The sequence below is a fragment of the Neopelma chrysocephalum genome, unplaced genomic scaffold (genome assembly GCF_003984885.1).
Source record: "Neopelma chrysocephalum unplaced genomic scaffold, ASM398488v2 Primary Assembly neopelma1_298, whole genome shotgun sequence".
In the NCBI taxonomy this organism is placed as follows: domain Eukaryota; kingdom Metazoa; phylum Chordata; class Aves; order Passeriformes; family Pipridae; genus Neopelma; species Neopelma chrysocephalum.
The window spans coordinates 52281-70847 of record NW_020897960.1 but is presented as its reverse complement, the minus strand read 5'-3'; the positions used below and the strand labels follow the sequence as shown (position 1 = coordinate 70847).

Here is an 18567-nt window from a genome sequence, read left to right as displayed (position 1 = left end):
AACCAAGTTCTGGTATAGAAACAGGACTTTTCAAATGTCCCAGCATGTTCAGTTCTGGGGGTTTGGTCCATATCCAAAACTCTGGGCTTGTTTAATAAGGAGATTCCAGGCAGTCCACAGCTGACCCTCGGCAGTCACACTGGAGCTTCAGTTTGCTGACGTGGACGAGCTCTGCACTGGGGACTGAGTAGGTCCAGATGCTTCTTCTCTCTTCAGAAAGGAAATTACAGTCTATAGAAGAGGAGCTTGGCACAGCCAGCTTTCTAAGCTAGGAAATTTCATGATCTGTTGGAACATATTAACATGTACATTTTTAACTCCAACAGAGACATAGCTTGTCTCTGGAACAAATGTTTGATAGGGGCCGAGTTGCAGGGCCCAAGGGAACACGGGAGGCTGGATGATTTCATTTCCCCTAAGCTAAGGCAGTTGGCAGACGTGGGTATGGTTTACTGCTTTTTCGCTTTTATTGTTGTGAATTGTGTGGATAATGGATGGCAGGTTGCCTAGAGCCTGGGACAGGCCCCCTTCATGAAGGCTGAAGTAAATAAATGGTGGCTTGACTGTATTTCACTGGTTCTGTGTCGATGTCAGAAATCACAAAGATGGCAGTCTGGATGCCACCCTTGGATCAGTAACTGCTCCTGGCTCTCAGCACCAAAGCCAGGCACAACCTCTTCAGGTGAAAGGGTGAAATATCCAAGCAATTTTCCTAAGACCATTCATTCCCAAGCTCTGAATTTACACTGCGTACCACAGACCAGAGGAAAAACAAAACATGTGAGGCTCCTGAGAGCTGCATTTAAGAGAAAAAGTTTCAGTCCCCATTTTCTCAGCCAAAATTTTCCTTGTGAAATAAATCTGCTAATATTACATTCAAAGAAAGTGTTTATCATCTGAGTTATACACAAATCTGCACAGGTGGCTCTTCCACAAGCTATTTCAATGTCTACTTCTAGGAAAGTGTTTCCACCACATGTAAAATATCTAAGGTTGGTAGTTTGGTGCCAAACATACCAGAATTTCCACTTCACAATCAGCTTAGTTGAGAGAATAAAATTTCACTGATCAAAATATTAATTCCAAACTAATAATTTTTCTTACTCTCATGCTGACCTATCAAGGAAAACAATAAAAATGGACATGTTTGTTTAGCTTTTCCAACCTAGAAATCAACTCAGAATCACAGTTAGGACCATCAATCAATCATTGGTTTTCTAATTGTTTTATGAGTGGGAACCAGCATATATTAAGTAAACTGACTTTTCATTTTTACCCTCAAAGCAATTTACCTACAATAAAAACAAATTTGGAGTGAAGGAGAAATTAAGAATTTGGGAATTCCCAGTTTGAACCAGTGCTGGAAGGAGACCACCAGAGACAAAGCTGAGGTCGGGCAGGGTGCGAGGAAGGAGCAGGAACACAATGGTTGCTGTTCTTCTTGCTCAGAGCAAGAAAAATTGGCACATGAAATGAAGGAATTCCATTTCTTAGCCAAATAAGAATGATTTCCCTGCCCAAAATATGTTTCTTACCCTAAGTAAATGTCACATTGTCAGAGTGAAGTTCCCTCCATCGTCCTACTCAGACTTTGCAGAGAGACTGCACCTTCTGAAGTCTCCTAATTCCCTGCTCTTAACTGAGCTCTGAGTTGCAGGGTCACAGTCCTGTCTGGAGCAGACAGAGGATGCTGATAAATACAGAGCAATTAATTTTTTGATTGACTGAACTAAAAATATAAAAGAAGAATTACATTCTGTGTTAAAATTTGAAAAATTGGAAAATAAATATTATTGTAAAGGTATTAAAGAGAGACAGAAAGCCATTCCTACTGTTCAATAATACCTTTTCTAGCCAAAACATGGAAATAATGATCCTCACAGCAGTGCTGATACAGGCAACGTGTTTCTCTCGTGGCACAGAACTGAGGGAAGGCACAGCATGGAGCATAGCTAGCCATACATTTCCCATAACTAGCTATGTAATTTCAACTGCACTGTGAGCTCTATAAATCCATCCATGAAGCACATTTTCTATGCACACCTCGTTGTTACGTCTGGCCGGATTTACGTAATTACGCACAACTTGAGGTCAACATGGAGAACAAGCCTCATTTGTTCCTGGCAAGCTCTCCATGAAAAGAATATGCTCTGAGGAGCTCAGTGATACAGGCAGAGAGGCAGAAGAGCCAACTGGTGAGGTACAAAGCCCATGACTGCTTGATCCAGAACAAAATTACTCCTCAGAGGACCTCAAGGGCAATAATTTCAATCCCAGATGCACATCTGGTGGTAAACAATGGAAGTACAGAATAGTGTCCACGTAAATCATCCCTCTGGCAACAGAAGCATTTTCTTTCAAACAGGACAGCACACAAAAATGTGTAACAGCCTTTTGCAAGACATCCTCCTGCAACTGAGGTATGCAATTAAACATTTCTGATGTAACACAGGTGCCTAGAGCTCACTGTGAAACACCCCGATCCAGCAAGAGGTCACTGCGTGAATAAATCTGTAGGGAGAACATTCCCTACTGACTGTTCCCTACCAGTATCCAAAAGGAATACTCAGAATCAGCAAGCAGATGGAAACAGATGTCTCCTCACTCCGTGCTTCCATTCCCCTACCTATAAGCATGAAAAACTTCAGGCATAACTCATTGGCCTGTAGGCTGGTTTGGAAGGGGGTGCCATTTTGCTCTGATGGAGCAATATACTTCCAAAATAACCCAGAAATTAAGCCTGTTTTAAAGTCCAGCTAATATAGGAATATTAAAATGTTATTAAAGAGGCCAGCAGTGTTTGAAGAACAAAAACCTTATTTCTTCCTTGGCAGTTTAGTATCAAGCTGCAGAGCCCAGAAGGGCCTGTAGTACTGTCTCAGAGGTGCATTGCACAGGAGCTACACTGTGTTTCACACAGGCTTCAAAAGTAGCTTTACAAACTTACTCCCTTTGAATCAGGCCTCAAGCATCTGATGTCCTAGTACCATCTTCTTTAATATTAATTTGTTATTAACATAGGTAATACTTCAAACTGAGTAAGAAACTTTCTTACACAAGAGATGATTAATTTCAGGTAATTGCTGAACTATTCATATGCTATAGGAACCAATAATTCAAACATTTGATGACTCAGAATACTCCTTAATCAAAAATGCAAAGTCAGTTTGGATTAAAATACTTGTAATATGTTTAAGTTTTTTCTATTCTCTGTTCTGTTCTTCTTAATATTCTGCAGCCAGAGTAACATATATACCAGCCTGTTCAAGGCATCAGCAAATTTTTCCTTTTTATTAGATAGGGAATATTCATGCCCAGACCAAACACTACAATTAGGGTACATACTGGTCATAGTTCTTCCTGCAGAAAGTTTCTCTGAATAAGCACCGTCTAAAGCACCGGTGCAACACACACCATGGACTTTAATCATATATGACATAACAGAAATTCCACAGGCTATGAAAAGGTGAATATCTGCAAGCATGTCAGACTCCTCACTATAGATCAGTGAGTGTATTAACACAGGTGCTGGAAAACTCATTATGCATTTATTTGGACTGAAAGGAAAACATTGCCCTTCAGGCACTTTGTGCGAAGAGAATTTCATTTCCAAACCTGGAGCTATCTGGTTGCAGGCTCCTACATGTTTCCCACAGGATGGGAACTCAAAGAAAGAAAAAAAAAAAAGAAAAAACAAACCCACAGCAAGAAAAGTAGCATAAGCTAGAATAGGGGGTAAAAATGGCATCTTGAGGAAATACTTTGTGTTCTTTAGTAGTACATCTATCATTAGGGATAATAGATAGATCTGCAATTTCTCCCAGCCTCAAATCTGCTACTGGGCTACAAAAACACATAGCAGAGGAACACGTGAAGTATGGCACATGCCTGCATCACCCTCAGGAACAGGGGCTGTGTTTAGTTCATTAAGACTTGAAAGAAACATTTTAGATGCCTGAAGATATTGTGCTGCATTGCACAGAAAATATAATTGGTATAATTGTATAGCATCTGTAATAACCCACAAATTACACAGCAGATGTTTCTTCTTTTTCATATCTGTATTTCTGAAACATTGTCATTCTATTTCTAATCAAACTGAAGATATTAGTTAAGTTTTTCAGTGGGACAGAGGCTATTGTCAGCTAGAGGCATACATAATTTCTTTATTATTAAACTTGCCTTAACCAGAGTTGTCTGACACCATTTCTGTTGTTGTCTTCTCAGAGCAAGGCTAGCAGTCCTAGAAGCATTGCTTTAACAGGACACACAAAGGGATAAGAGAAACTTCTTCTGCACTGGCTCTGAAATAATTTGTCAAATCCTCATCTTCCTTATGCTAGATATTGCAGGGGGAAGAAAAAAGAGAAAAAACAGTACCCAACCCCCTCAAAAATCTAACAAAACCTACACCACTCCACCCCTGGAAAAAAACCTTTTCTTCTACCTACTGAGACTAGTACTGAAAGAACCAGGCCTAAGCAAGACCTAACCTCAAACTTCACAGTTTGTTAGATATCAAAAGGGCTTGTAATAATTAGATATTTGTCTTGCCTGACTGACAAAATGTCCCAAAGCTTGCTCTGCCATTTTAATAAACAGTTTCATGTCATAACAAAAGCAAAAGCAGGAGGATCAGAGTGCTGATATTTACATTTCATTGTGAACTGCATTCCATCATACAAACAAATGACTTAGAATTCTCTAAGTCTCACAAACCTCAAGGAGGAATTTCGGTCTTTCAGCCTCCAAAAAGGAGGAGATTTAATTAAAAAAAATTGAGGAGAGTACATGCACATGCACACAAGAATAAGATGAAGAGTTATTTAGCCATCTTATAAAGAAATAAAATCCACTTTGGGGTAAAAGAATAATTCTGATTTCTCTGGTTTGGTTTTTGGTTTTGGTGACCAAAAGTATAAGGTGGTAGTTCTGACATACTGGAAACTACTTTTAGTAGAAGTGTATCCTTTTGCTAAGCCAGCCCCAAATCTATGCTTTGGAAGTAAACAACTGAAAGTCAGAAGATGAACCACTCCATTAATCCTAATCAAATTCAGTTTTATATGATTATACTGGAAGATAACAGGGATCCATTAAAACCACACCTTTTTTCTTGTGTGAGGGTGTAAATAGAAAGACAAACTGGAGAACAGTCTTTAAGCATGGGCTCAGGACATCCTATACCTCTACTGTAATTCATTACAGGAACTGCTGCCCAGTGTCTCCCAGTTGTCTCCAAGAGCAAAGCCCTTTGGTAATTATTTGATGAAGCTACAGACTTCCAGGAGCTGTCCCAGCTAATTTGAGTATGGGTGGCTACTAAGTCTGGATAACAATACTATCCAACAGCTCATGTTTCCACTTCAATGCATCCTTCAGCCCACAGACCAGCTTTATCTCAAAAACAGTGCTGTATTTTAGCTACATTTACAAACCCTTTCAGATGTTTAAACGCTCAACCGATGGGATAAGTAGACTTAAAAAAAAAAAAAACAAAAAACAAAAAAACAAAACAGCACAAGCAAAATGTGTTACTCCTTTTCTCAAGAGAACTCCACTTGGCAGGTGGTACCAGTGATGTAACTTGGGCTTTGAAAGCAGGGACACTGGATGCAGACATGGAGAGCAGCAGCAGGAGCTCGCTGTCTTCCGTGGCATTTTGAAATCATGTGCGTGTCAGGAATTGCTCAGTTGTGATTCCAGTCCCAGTAAGAGAAAGGCAGGGAACTGTTACATCAGAAAGTTTCTTCTCATGGCACTGAGTCAACACTCTCTGACATTTATAGGACTTAGACTAAGCCACAGCTGAATCCTGTCAGAAAACAGGACCACAGGAGCACCTCCTTTCCAGGCAGAGTCACGTTCCCTCCTGGTACCATCACTCCAGCCAAGGGGTCCCAAAGCATTCTTCCAGGCAGAGCTATAGATCAGGACGTTACACACCCCAAATGTCACTATCTAGATTAGGCTTGCTTAATTCTGCACCAAACTTAAGCCTCTACTTAATATTTTGTAGCTTCATGGAAAATGTACCAGGAGTTCATCTGCCATATTAAGCACACGGATCATCTTTAGAATCCAAAAGCCTTAACTTCCGCATTCTTATGTACAGAGATGATGCAAGGACCTTTTTTGTGTCAGATTCGAGCACAAAGCTAACTCAAACCAAAGCCACTGAGATTCCCCTGGTTTCCCATGAAACCAGAAACTGGGCTGTGTTTGTGTGCTGATGTTTACTCATGACATGAAGAAACCTTCAGTCAAAATCACATGAATTTGTGCAAAAATGTCAGTATAATTGATAAAAGATTTTTAAGATAACTACTCTTATTACAAGTAACTTACTGCTGCATCATTTCTCCTAATTAAATCTTACTTCAGGCAAATAGATCCTGAAGTTTGTTGCCCTCTTTTAAACAAAAAACTGAAATAATTACAGTTTTCATTCTTTACGGGGCAAACAAACTAGCTACCTCATCACAAGAAATAAGACCATTCACGTGCCTCAAGTTTGGTACTCTCCTGAATGGGAGATTTAAATAACTAAATATTTACTCTCTGTATTCATTGCATTCAAACATAAACAAAATAAACTGCCTATCTTGCACTGTGCCTGTATAATAGACAAATTCCTTACTGCAGCGGTTTCCTAGGAAACCAGGAAAGGCTCAAAGAAACAGAGAACAGCTGGAAAAGGAAAAGTAAAAAAAAAAAAAGCCAACCCCAAGAACTTAGTGCTCCATACTCTCAATTTTAAAACCATTAAAATGATCTCACTAATAGAAATTAAAGCAGTGCCACACACACTGATTGGCCCTGGCCCTCGTCATAAAGGCAAACATGCACAGACTGAAGAGATCAAGGTTTAGCTTTTCTCTCCCCATCATCCAAAAAAACTGAAAGAAAAAAATGATAACAAATTAAACAAAAAAAAAATGCACAAGAACGGTCAGCATTTTGTTATAATGTGGTAAAGCTGCAGAGTTTTGATGTGTACACTACAAAGACAGCCGGCCCCACAGAGAGGTGCCTACTGAAACCTTACAGGTGATTCACTACCAGAGATTCCTTTGCTGAGGAGCCAGATTGCACTTCTGAAACCAGTCAGCCCTTCCACGTGAAAATCCATGCAATTCCAGAAATGTATTATTAGCACAATGACTCAGTATGTGTATGACAGCAGTGCCCCGAGGCTTCGTTCGAGATCAAGGATGTTTTGTGCTCAGCACCACACAAATTCATAGGAAGGCCCTCCACTTCACAGTAATAACGTAAAATCAAAGTATGCCCGAGTTACTCAAGCTCAGTGTCCAGGTTTAGACAAAATTTTCAATCGTTACAGCAAACATTTCCCCCGGGGGAAAGAGAAAATAAAGGACAATTTGTCTGATATTAGCCCTAATTTTTGAAGTAGGCTTCCTGCACGATGCCAGTCACTGGGATAATTCCAAGATTCGGTGCTGTCACAGCAGCCATAGTGTCATGTTGGCTCTTCCTTCCACACATGGCTCCATTTTCCATGTTCTGCTTCACTTTTCACCAGGCTCAATGCCTCTTACATCAGGTTCTTCCCTTCCTTTTGTTGCCGCCAATGCATGTTCCAGGACTTTCTGACTCTTGCCAAAGCAAGCATTTAAACATCTGGAAATCATCCTCCATTACTTTCACCACTGAGATGCATTTGCAATGTAGTTCCCATACACTGGGAAGGCATCACACTTACATATATGTAGTGCATTTTATGGGTGAGATAATATATACATATATATATAAAATAACATACACTATATTATCCTACTTTAAAATTTAACACACAATAACACACATGACTTTCTTTTAAAAATTTACTGGTAGCTTTACAGACCCAAGCACTTCTGATATGAGAGAGTTCTAAATTACAGATATCTACATATAGAATTGTGTTCTTTTTCTAGTGCAGGAAATTTGAAGTGGATTTTTTTCTAAGACTAAAAAAAAAAACAACACACATACACACAAAAAAACCCCAAACCAAACAAACAAAAAAACACACAAAAAACCCCCAAACAAACAAAAAAAAACACAAAAAGCCCCCAACAAACTGGAGTCTTTCGTGCTGTGATTCGAATGCGTAGTTCAAGAGTCTTAACCGTGCCTTCAGAAGTTATTGTCACTTGCATTCCACCTCATTCCTCAGACAATTCAAGATTCATTCACTCCTTTGGTGGAAAATTAATACAGAGAAAAGGTAGGATACTACTTTTTGTCTATACCTCTCAAGGAGTGAAAAACACAGATTATTTCCACTCCTTTTCCACAACCCAAAGTCACAACAGGGTAATAACTCCTCTGTTACATGGACCCAAGGACTGCTCAGGAGTTATGAGCCCCACCACACACCTGACACACCTCTGGAATTTTCTGCCTCTTGCTTCCCTTTGCCGTCTCTTCTCCGAGCTTTTGACACACCGAGGATTATTCAGAGGAATTGCAAGAAACCTCCAGGAGCCTTGGAGGAGTGAGATGACTCAAGTTACCCAATGGTTTCTTTCCTATCAAGAGGCTCATCACTGATGTGAGAAGGCCAAAAATAGATCACACTTGATTACAAATAATAAAAATAATAAATGTTTATCGATTATATTACTTGTCACCTATAACTATAGTTCATAATTTGAGTCTAACTGGATGTTCATAATTCAGGGCAACTGGACTTTTCTGAATAGCATGGATGGCTTGAAGATGGCTAGATAATCCTGGCACCTCATAAGCCTAGTGCTATATCCTGGTCTAACAGAAGTTCCCCTTATTTCAATTATTTATCTCAACAATGTGCCATGGGATGCTGTTATCCAACCACTAAACCTGTGAGGATCAGTATTTGGAAAACATGAGGCACTGCAGCTGTGGGAAAAAAAAAAAAACAACACTTTACGGTAGACAGAAAATAAGACATGAATAATTATCACAGGATAGCAATTACTATTGCAATACATCACATTTTTATGAGATCAAAAGATTTTATAGAACCCTGTAAAGAAAATATTTGGGGAAAACTGAGTGTAAAACAGGCAATCAAGGAAGGCCAGCTTGTGTTCACTGCTTCTGCTTTAATTTTTTCCTTATACGCTTTTTCTTGACCTACTGGGATATTTAACCTGTCAGGAGGCATGAGACTTCAGATTAAAAAGTGATTTAATACCAATCAAGGGGGTCTATGATTTCTTGGAAGAGAGAGAACTGCTTTTAACAAAGTGCCCGGTGTAACCTCCGAGGTTACCTGTAGTAGTACAGCTGGCTGGGGACAGTTCTCAAACAAGGAACAGGTTTAGTTATATGGTAGAAATTCTCTCCTGTGAGGAGGAGAGGCAACTGGCACAAAATCCCAGAGATTTTGTGCATGCCCCATCTCTGGAAGCATTCAAGGCCAGGTTGGACAGGGGCCTGAGCAACCTGGTCTAGTGGAAGGTGCCCCTGCCTATGGCAGGGAGGTTGGAACAAGATGATCCTTAATGTCACTTCCTAAACAACCTAAATCATTCTGTGATCCTCTGATGATTCCTTTATCTCCCTTAATCTCTTCCTGCTCTACACTGTCATTATGCCTATAATCCTTCATTTCAGCTTGCTGAAGATGCTGGCAAGCATTTAATGACCAAAGAATGTTTGGAGAAGATATTGTATGGACCTTCTCTGCCAGACATCTACTGCACAGCAGGGAGCAGGCCTCAGGGAGACAGTTGACTCTTGTGTTCTTATCCTAAATGAGTTCATGTCCAAAATTCTGAATTCCTGCCAGCAGTATCAGAGTTGCTGTTTGTACTTCTATTCAGCCACATTATCCAAAGAACAGGGGCACGAAGATTCAAATTAATTCTTCAGTCCTCCCATGCCACCACTACATAGTTCAAAGGTTATAAATGAAAACAAAATACCGTGGAAGTTTTTCAGTATAGAAACGACTTCATCATATTCTCCTCCCAACTGCACTACTCACACAAAGCTGCAGAAAAGTGCAAATTCCCCAAAGCTCCAGTCAAGTTTCAGCTGGCAGCAGCAGGGCCAAGGAACAGCCTCAGAACAGCTCTCCAAAGACAAGACCTGTCTTCAGTAGCTAATGCAAACAGGATCCCAAGGGTCTGCATGAATAGAGGTTCCCTGCACAGAGAGCATCCCACCACTGGCCCTCTGACAATCATTCTTAGTCTCCCTGCTTATATAACACATGACCTTTCCGCAGCAAATGCGGGTGGGATAGTGGAATAACGGAATTGTTTCTCACTGCAAGAATAAAAGACAGCACAGCAGGCCATGAAAAATGTATGTTGCTTACCAAGAAGAGATAATTGTAAGCAACGGTTTGGATATTTTAATTACCGAGGCATGGAGGGCTTATCAGCATCCAAAGCTTCCTGCCTGTTACTGTTTTCATAATTATAAAGCAAATTATAAAATAAGAGTTTTCTGAAAAAAAATGTGTCGCTTTCTATAGACAGCATTACTGCTTTATCCTTGCTGGTAGTTCAGCAAAAGCATTATCCCTTCAAATGTCTCTGAATTTAAGTTAGGAAAAGTGTAGGATCACCTCAAAAAAAAAAAGTAGAGAAAAGGTATTTTTGTACACACATTATTTGACACTGATTACATAAAAGATATAAACAGTACACAGTGCCATCCTCTGGGGTACCTCTATTCCTCAAAGTGTTACGTGACTTATAAGCCATTTTTCTCCAGCTTGAAAGTACCTGGTTTCTTATTTTATACTATTTGAAGAAATACATTTTCCTCATTAAGCTTGGAACAAATGCATGCTACATTCCAGTTCAAATTATACCTGACCCTCTTCTCGTGACAGTCTCACCAGGGCATTCAAAGGACGGTTGAACAAGGTGGGTCTGTTGCTGCTTGAGATTTCAGGCAGCGCAACAATCCTTCCTCGTGCTCTGAAAGTTCAAACTCCAAGAAGCCTTTGTAAAATACTGAAATTCCAAGTTAATCTGATTAATTTATTCATTTTACACTAAGGGATACTTGGTTTTGCCCTGTGCATTAGATTAAGAATAGGGGGGGGTTGTCTGTAAAATAAGTAGAAGTTCAAACCCCGTTTCTCTTCCTTGGCCCAACTGAGAATCCACTGGATTAGCACTTTGATTTATTCTTTCTAAGAAGAATTTTTGAGAAAGTCGTATCATCAGGACTTTACACACAAAAATGTGCAGGGTCACAATGACAAACATGAGTGAAACAATCAGTATGCATATAAGGATAGATCACATGCCTCCAGTTGGAATTTCGACTATTTTTTATTATTACTTTGTTATTTTTTGGCACAGAGTTTGTTGCCTTTCTCTGTATATGGAAAAATAGTTGTACACAGGCCATGAACATCTGCTCATTTTTTTAAGGGATCATAGTGTTGCATGAAGATCTGCCTCCAGAGTTTCTGCTTTCCTGCACATACCACAAAAATCCCTGCGTTTCTTTTCTCACAAAACACCAAAAACCAATTTGTGTGGTGAGTTCATCAGTTCTAATTCCAACCACAGAAAAATCACAGCTTAATTTACCCATACAGTAAATACAACTTCAACACCAGGAGTTGTTCCTAAGCGGGGTTTCCTAGGTACATTTATAATCAGTCAAGGGGGTTGGTGGACATTTATTTTTTTCTGAAAATTTCAAAAGAGTTAGCAAGTTGAAAAATACTTATTTTTAACTAACTTATATTCAACTATTGTTAAACTCATCCTGCATGTTTTACATGAGCAAATCAAGCTGATAGAACATTATCATATCAAAACAAATTGAGAGGATGGAAGGACTTCACCAAGAAATGAAGACTGAGCGGGTCAAAATGTGAATAAGAGCATGAAATGACCATTTGGTTTCTAGGGCAACAATCTATATTTGTAAACATTGTAGGAAAAAAATGCCTGCACTGACAAACACAGCATGCAATTATTCTTCAGTCAAAAGGTATTTTCCAAAAAAAACTGCAAGTTAATGTGGATAGCTTAACATGACCCTCAGTTTTATGTATTCTAGAGTTTTGATGAAAGGCTTGATCAGTCTGAGCAGAAGGAATCCTCCTGAGAACTCTTCTTGTGGAAATTTCTGTGTAGAGTCTCCTTCCCACACTTTTACAGTCAGGAAAGCCAAATATTCAAAAGTCAAAGAGTTAGCCCCCAAAGGATTATGACTTTTTTTTAATAGATATTGAATTCCCATTTTCTGCTTGCTTAGAGCTATAATAATTTCTGGATTTGAGTTATTTGCTGTGACTATGCCCCGAAACACAGATATCTACATGCATGCACACACACACGCACACTTTCTCACTAAGAAAGTAGAATACAGATATAAGAAAGTGATCTGGGAATCTGGAAATTTGGGGGAAAAAAAGAAAAGAATCAGCTACAGTAGAACCAGGGGATCAGGCCCAGCCAGAATGGGTTTATGAAAGGCAGGTCGTGCTTGACCAACAAGATCTCCTTTTATGACAAGGTGACTCACTTAGTGAGTGAGGGAAAGGCTGGGGATGTTGTCTACCTGAACTTAGTAAAGTCTTGGATGTTGTTCCCCACAGCATTCTCCTGGAGAAACTGGCTGCTCGTGGCTCGGATGGGTGCACTGTCCACTGGGTAAAAAACCCTCTGGATGGCCAGGCCAGAGAGTGGTGGGGAATGGGGTTACATCCAGTTGGCAGACGGTCACCAGCGGTGCTCCCAAGGCTCAGTGTTGGGCCCAGTCCTGTTTAACATCTTTATCAACGATCTGGACAAGGGGATTGCAGCGAGTTCACAGATAAGAGCGGGATCTTAACTATTCCGTAATTCTAAGCATCATCAGAGCCTCGCTAAGATTGGGAGAAGTCACAAAACAGAGGGTTTTTTCCCCCCTTTCCTACAGAATGATAGGATATCATTCATACAGAGTACCTCTCATACATACCATTCCCCTTAGGAGTTGTGAGGACTCTTTACAAAGATGAAGGACCCATAAAAACTAAAGCAGCATCTGGCATGAATGCTCAGTCATTCTCTTACTTTCTCATAGCTACAGAGGACTTTCACCTGTCATCCTGTTTGGAACACTTGCCCCACTATGGAAACTGTGCAATGCAGTAACATCTTTTCTCCATGAAGATAAATGTCTCCAATGTCATGAGGGGATAATGGACACATTTAATAGCCCCCATTAAACCAGCTGAGCTGTTTCTGTCTCCATTAAAGCCAGTCCATTCTCCTCTCTCCTTTGCATGGCTTCCAGACAAAATGAAAGACCTTGAGAATTCAAAGGCAGCAATGAGGATCATTAATTCAAACGGAACAGCGGCCATTCTTTGTTTTTGTTTGCTCATGCTGTCAAACAAGGCAAATTAGATACTTTTAAATCAATACCAGGGCTCACACTGATCTCAGCTGAAGTAGGGTTGACACCACAAGAGGGGGACAGGGAAAGATAATTCACCACAAAATTCAGACAAGGTTTTGCTGCAGAAACTGATGAGAACCTAAGGGCAAGTGTAGGATTGCAGTAAGAAATATGGGAGATGGAGGCAATAAACCATCACTGCCCATGCCCATGTGGAATTTGCAGACAATGCAAAGAGAAGAAGGTGATTCCCACAATTTTGGATCTGATTCAAGTGTACTGATTTTCCACCGAAGGTGTGCTTATAATTTTTTTTAAAAAACTCTTTTGAAAAAAAGCCATCACATTTACACTCCCAAGTGGATGGGAAAGGATCCCAGAAGCATGCATTGCTTCTGCTAGTAGTTTTCTCTATCCTGAGCCCTAAGGAAAAAGGAAGGATTGAACAGCGTGTGGAAAACCCAACACCCAAGGTTCAGGGCTTCCAAGTATTCAGTGCTTAAATGGCACATAATTTCAGCCATCTCCTGGGCAATTTTTGACCCTACTGCATTTCTGAACTAAACTAGGTCTCTACACAGAATTTAAAACCAGGATCTTTCAGTCCTTCTGGGATTTCACAGTGCTGACCTTATTTATAAATAACTTTTAAATAGGCACATTTAAGCAGTCAGTCTCAAAATGTCCAATTTTGCTGTACTAGGTTTGAAAGTGCCTGTTTTTCACATTTTTACATGCATTTTAAGTGCCTGCACCATGTAGCACTGCCAGCCAAGAGTTCTTGAGCAAAACAGATATCTGCAATAGTTCCAAGAGAAAAAAAAATTAATACAAAACCTGGTATTACTTAAAAGCATAACAATTGTAAGTGCCAAAAAAAAATATTGTTAAGCAGTATGCTTGGTTTGAAGAAGTACTACAGTTATTTCATTAATTTTTTAGACCACTTTACCTGTTTTATTATATTCAACTCATCTGTCCATATCACTCCCCCCATATCATGATAAATTCTGTTACATACTCCCACAAAAGCTATTTCTTTCTTCCACCATGGCTGAGGTTGACAGTCAGTATTTAATCCTTCTCATTTTTTCTAGGATTGTCATGACAAATGACTGGTAAAACACTCATTTACATATTTTCTAAAAGTCTGATTTTTTTTCTAATCTAAGCTTCCTGAAGTGCCTTTCTTGCTTTCCCAGGCACCTCCAGTGTTTGTTTTCCTGTTTTACCTATACTCAAGTCACACATTTGACTAGATGAATGGGGAGAAGTGAAGCAACTGTACGGACAAAATCACCTGCAGTACAATACAATGTTGACTGATGTTAGACCTCTGCACAAGCACCAAGCCAAAGACAAAATAAGGGTAAAAACCTGCCCACTTTGCAGCATTTGTAGGCTTCAATCAGGAACTAAATAAAGGCTGAAATCCCTTGCTTATGCAATTAAACCAGACCAGTGTGCAGGATGTGCCCCACTTCTACCATCACTGCACTATCCCTCACATCACACTCAAATAGCTTTGGGTTTCTTTTTTCTTTTAATATAATGAATATTGGAGAAGGGGCTTCCTTAGACGTGTGGTAGACAAAAGCTATTACATTCTCAAACAGGAAGATGAATAAGTGAAGTAAGTGAAAACAGATGTCACTAATTCATTACAACATATTTTGTTCTTTGACTTTACCACGTACTTCTCCGTTTCCTCAGCCTTCAGCGTACGGGAAGTACATCCCAAAATGTGTTACTACATTATTGGCTCATCCCATAATTTCCACAATAGCAACAAAGAAGTAAATGACGTATAATAAGCCCATGGAACTCTCACATAAATTTTGCCTTTTTTTTTAAACTGGCAAAAAAGCTATCATTTTTACTAAATAGATACCAAAAGAGGAGTCAATATTTTCACAAGTGTTTTCTTTGGTATGACACGTAACTGAAAAATGCATAATGTATGCCTCCCTTTATGGCAAGTTTATACAAAGTGCCCCCTCTATGGGACTTCTCACGCAGCTGTGCATGGGCAGGACAGGCTCATTTTGCTCTGTAGAACGAAAGTTTCGGAATTATTGCACTGGTTTATTCATCAGGCTTTGACTCCTCCTCACTTATGCAATCCAGCGCATTACCAGACAAGCTCAGTTACAAGAAAAATTACTCTTGAAAATACACGATACAGTAACTGCAAACTGTATTGTCGGGTACATCCCACAGTGTGTTTGAATGCCCTACAAAGTCCCTTTGTTGGGCATAATTTGGAAAAGAAGACTGTTACACATGAGAAGCCTCGGAAGCACGTTCAGTACAATAGCTCCAGACTGTCCCAAAGCCAGTCCGCTCACATTTCAGGAAATCAACACACAGGACGACATCCATCCCGAGCGATGAAAGAGGACAGTCACTGCGCGTCCTTCTGACCATCAGTCTCTCTCTCTCGCAGGCATTGAAATGACATTAAATAAAGACGGATATAAAGCAGCCTGAGACAGCTCGGGTTACACGGGTCAGGTTCGCCCCTTGCCAGCCCCGCTGCCCCCGCAGAGCTCGGCACAGACCGCGACGCGAGCCCCGGGCGGAGGGGAGGCTGTGCCATCCCGGGGGGATCGGGCAGCCCTTCCAGCGACAGTCGGGGGGAAACGAGTCGGAGAAGGAAAGAAAGGAGGAGGTAAAGAAAAGGGGGGGGAGAGCCGGAGGGGGCGAAGGGAGCGTGTGCGAGAAGAAAGGGGAATCCACGTTTCTGCGTTTCTCTAAAACAAAGAATGTGAGAAAGCAGATGTAGTTCAGCGCAAAAGACTCCGCCCTGCGAGTGTTTACTCTCCCGGCTCGCTTGCCCAGCTGCTCTCCAGCCCCGTCCCAAGCCCTTCTTTTTGTTGGGAACTTCCCAGCGGCCGCAGCCCCGCCGGGATGCGGGGGCTCAGCCCCGCGGCACCACTTGGCCTTTGACCGCCCCTCCCGCTCCGCGCCCGCAGCGAGCATCGCAAAACCCGGCTTTAAAAGCCTCCCTCGGTCTTCTGGTGAGAAGCCCAAAGCGCAAAACCCTTCTCTGCCCCCTTCTCAGTATGTAAAAGCAAAAGTCTTGTTACTCTTGCGCTCCGGAGGTTTTCAATTCCGCTTACTTGCCAAATCACACAACAAGCACGCTGCATGCAAAGAGGGGGGATTTATGATAACTTTGTTAGAGGGAGGGAGAGAAACTCACCACCGTCATACTCGTCCTCTTCTTGCGCTTTTGTGGTTACAAATCGGCCTAATAAAGCAGCAAGGATGAAAAAAGTTCTCGTTTGTACCCAGATTGCCATCATGCCTAGATATGAGACATGTATCCTCCCTGGGCAGCAAAAAAAGTGCAGAGCCGTAAGGTTATTTTAGCACCATGAAGCCAGCTGGGGAGTCTTTCTGCCTTTCCGCATCAGTTCCAGGACAAAGTCTGCGAGCCCTTTCTTCAGCACCAGCTCCAGCGCAGTCTGCAAACACTCCTTTCAGGGGATGCAGCTTTAAATAGGAAGAATGCTGCCTCCACTTCTCTTCCTGCCCCTTTTCAGCTCGTTCAGGCTCCTAATCATCCACTCCCTGCCAAGCAACAGTCTGATTGATGGTAAATAACCGAATCAGGGCTGGCTTCACTCTTCCTCCAACTTTTCTCTTTACGAGTACACTTGTAGGATATTTTCCTGCTGCTGTGCAGTGCATGTGCTGTGTCAGGACCAGTTATTAAGGCAGCACAGTTCCGTAAGAAGCTGTCAGGAAGAGAAAGCTCTTCTTTTTACACACCCAGCCCACGCTTCCTGGGAATGGAGGGTAGAGCCCCATTTGGAGACGATTCCCTTATTAGGAACTTGATCCCTGCCAGCTCGCCAGAGGAGGATTTCCTCCTCTCCCCTGATAACTGCCCCCTGCCTTGCTGTAGCTGTGTTATCAAACGTGACTCCAGTCCCTTGAGAGGGACCACAGAGCTACTGAGGCAGCTTGTTTCAGGAACGTGTAAGTAACTGCCTTTCACCCAAAGGGAAATAATCTTTCTCAAAAGAATTCTTTCGCTGAATAATCTTCCCTCAAATGCTTAGCATGCTGTACATTTACTGTCCTACCAGCTGGGAAGACTATTGCAAATCTCTCGAAGATGCTCTGCACTTCTAACACCAGAATGACCATCCAAACTATCCTATTATCTGCTTTTCTCCAATATTCTCTGCCACTGTTCCCCGACAATTGGAAACCTACCTAAGCCCCAGCCTAGTATTTAGCCCTTAACAATGTGCCTTAATTAGCTTTCTATCGTGAGCACTAAGCCAATCTCTTTTGTGGATCATTGCAGCTGGGAGCAGGATGCTAATTTTTTTCTTCCCATAGTGTTTATGGTCTGCTGAAAGGAAGCTCAGTCACTAATCCCCTCGTTTGCTGTGTGGGGTCACCTATACCTGCTGCAGGGAAATGCAGATTCATCAGCTGGAAGGTTTTCTGTGTTCAGCCATTTCAGTTTGAGAACAATCCCATTTTAAGTAAACACTTCAGCTGGATTAAAGCAAAACGGAAACACTCTGACTATCACAGCATGAATTAGCACTTCTCAGTGATGCAGAATCCTAAACCCTGTGAAATTTTCTTCTATCTCTTCAAAGGAGCAACATGACCAGAAGAAGAAAGGTAACCCAGAAAATGGTACAGCACTGCAATGTTACATCAAACCTCTCCTACTAGTAAAATCAGATATTAGCATAAAAATACGCTGAAAGAAAACAAAGTCAAAATTCTATATTCTCTTGCACCAAGCAGTCTCGACTCAATGATCTTAAACCCATACAGGGGGTCACTGCAGGAGTGGAGTATCTCACAGTCCCTGTTGCTCACGTGTGATAACTTTGGAAAAAAAACCCAGAAAATATTGAAGCTGTGCAAGCCACTGCCATTTTTATTTTGAAAAGCAATAACAGTCATTGGTAAGTGTCAGTTGAGAAACTCAGAGCTGGAAAAACAAAAGATAACATTTGTTATCTTTTATTTGTTATAACACCTGCCCTGTCACAGGTGAAATTTGGTTTTGATGCAGGACTTGCACAGGTTTGCTAGTCTCAAAAATCATATGATTTCAGTGGCATACTTTAGCAGAACCCCAAGAAATCTCCCTTGAAAAGCTGATGTTATGTGATACTTGCTAGGAACAACAGGTGCTCTAGATAATATATCTAATTTAGAGCTAGATGTTAC

The 18567-nt window shown here is 41.0% G+C and overlaps 1 protein-coding gene across 1 annotated transcript in view; it reads right to left on the bottom strand.

Moving 5' to 3' along the window:
* The window catches only part of COL5A2 (collagen type V alpha 2 chain), a 102650-nt gene extending 85501 nt beyond the window's left edge, over positions 1–17149 (bottom strand). The window contains exon 1 of the mRNA XM_027704918.1: positions 16562–17149. Within this exon, the coding sequence (XP_027560719.1) occupies positions 16562–16664 (103 nt within the window). The 5' untranslated portion in view covers positions 16665–17149. The remainder of the gene's footprint in view (positions 1–16561) is intronic.
* Positions 17150–18567: the final 1418 nt, after the last annotated feature.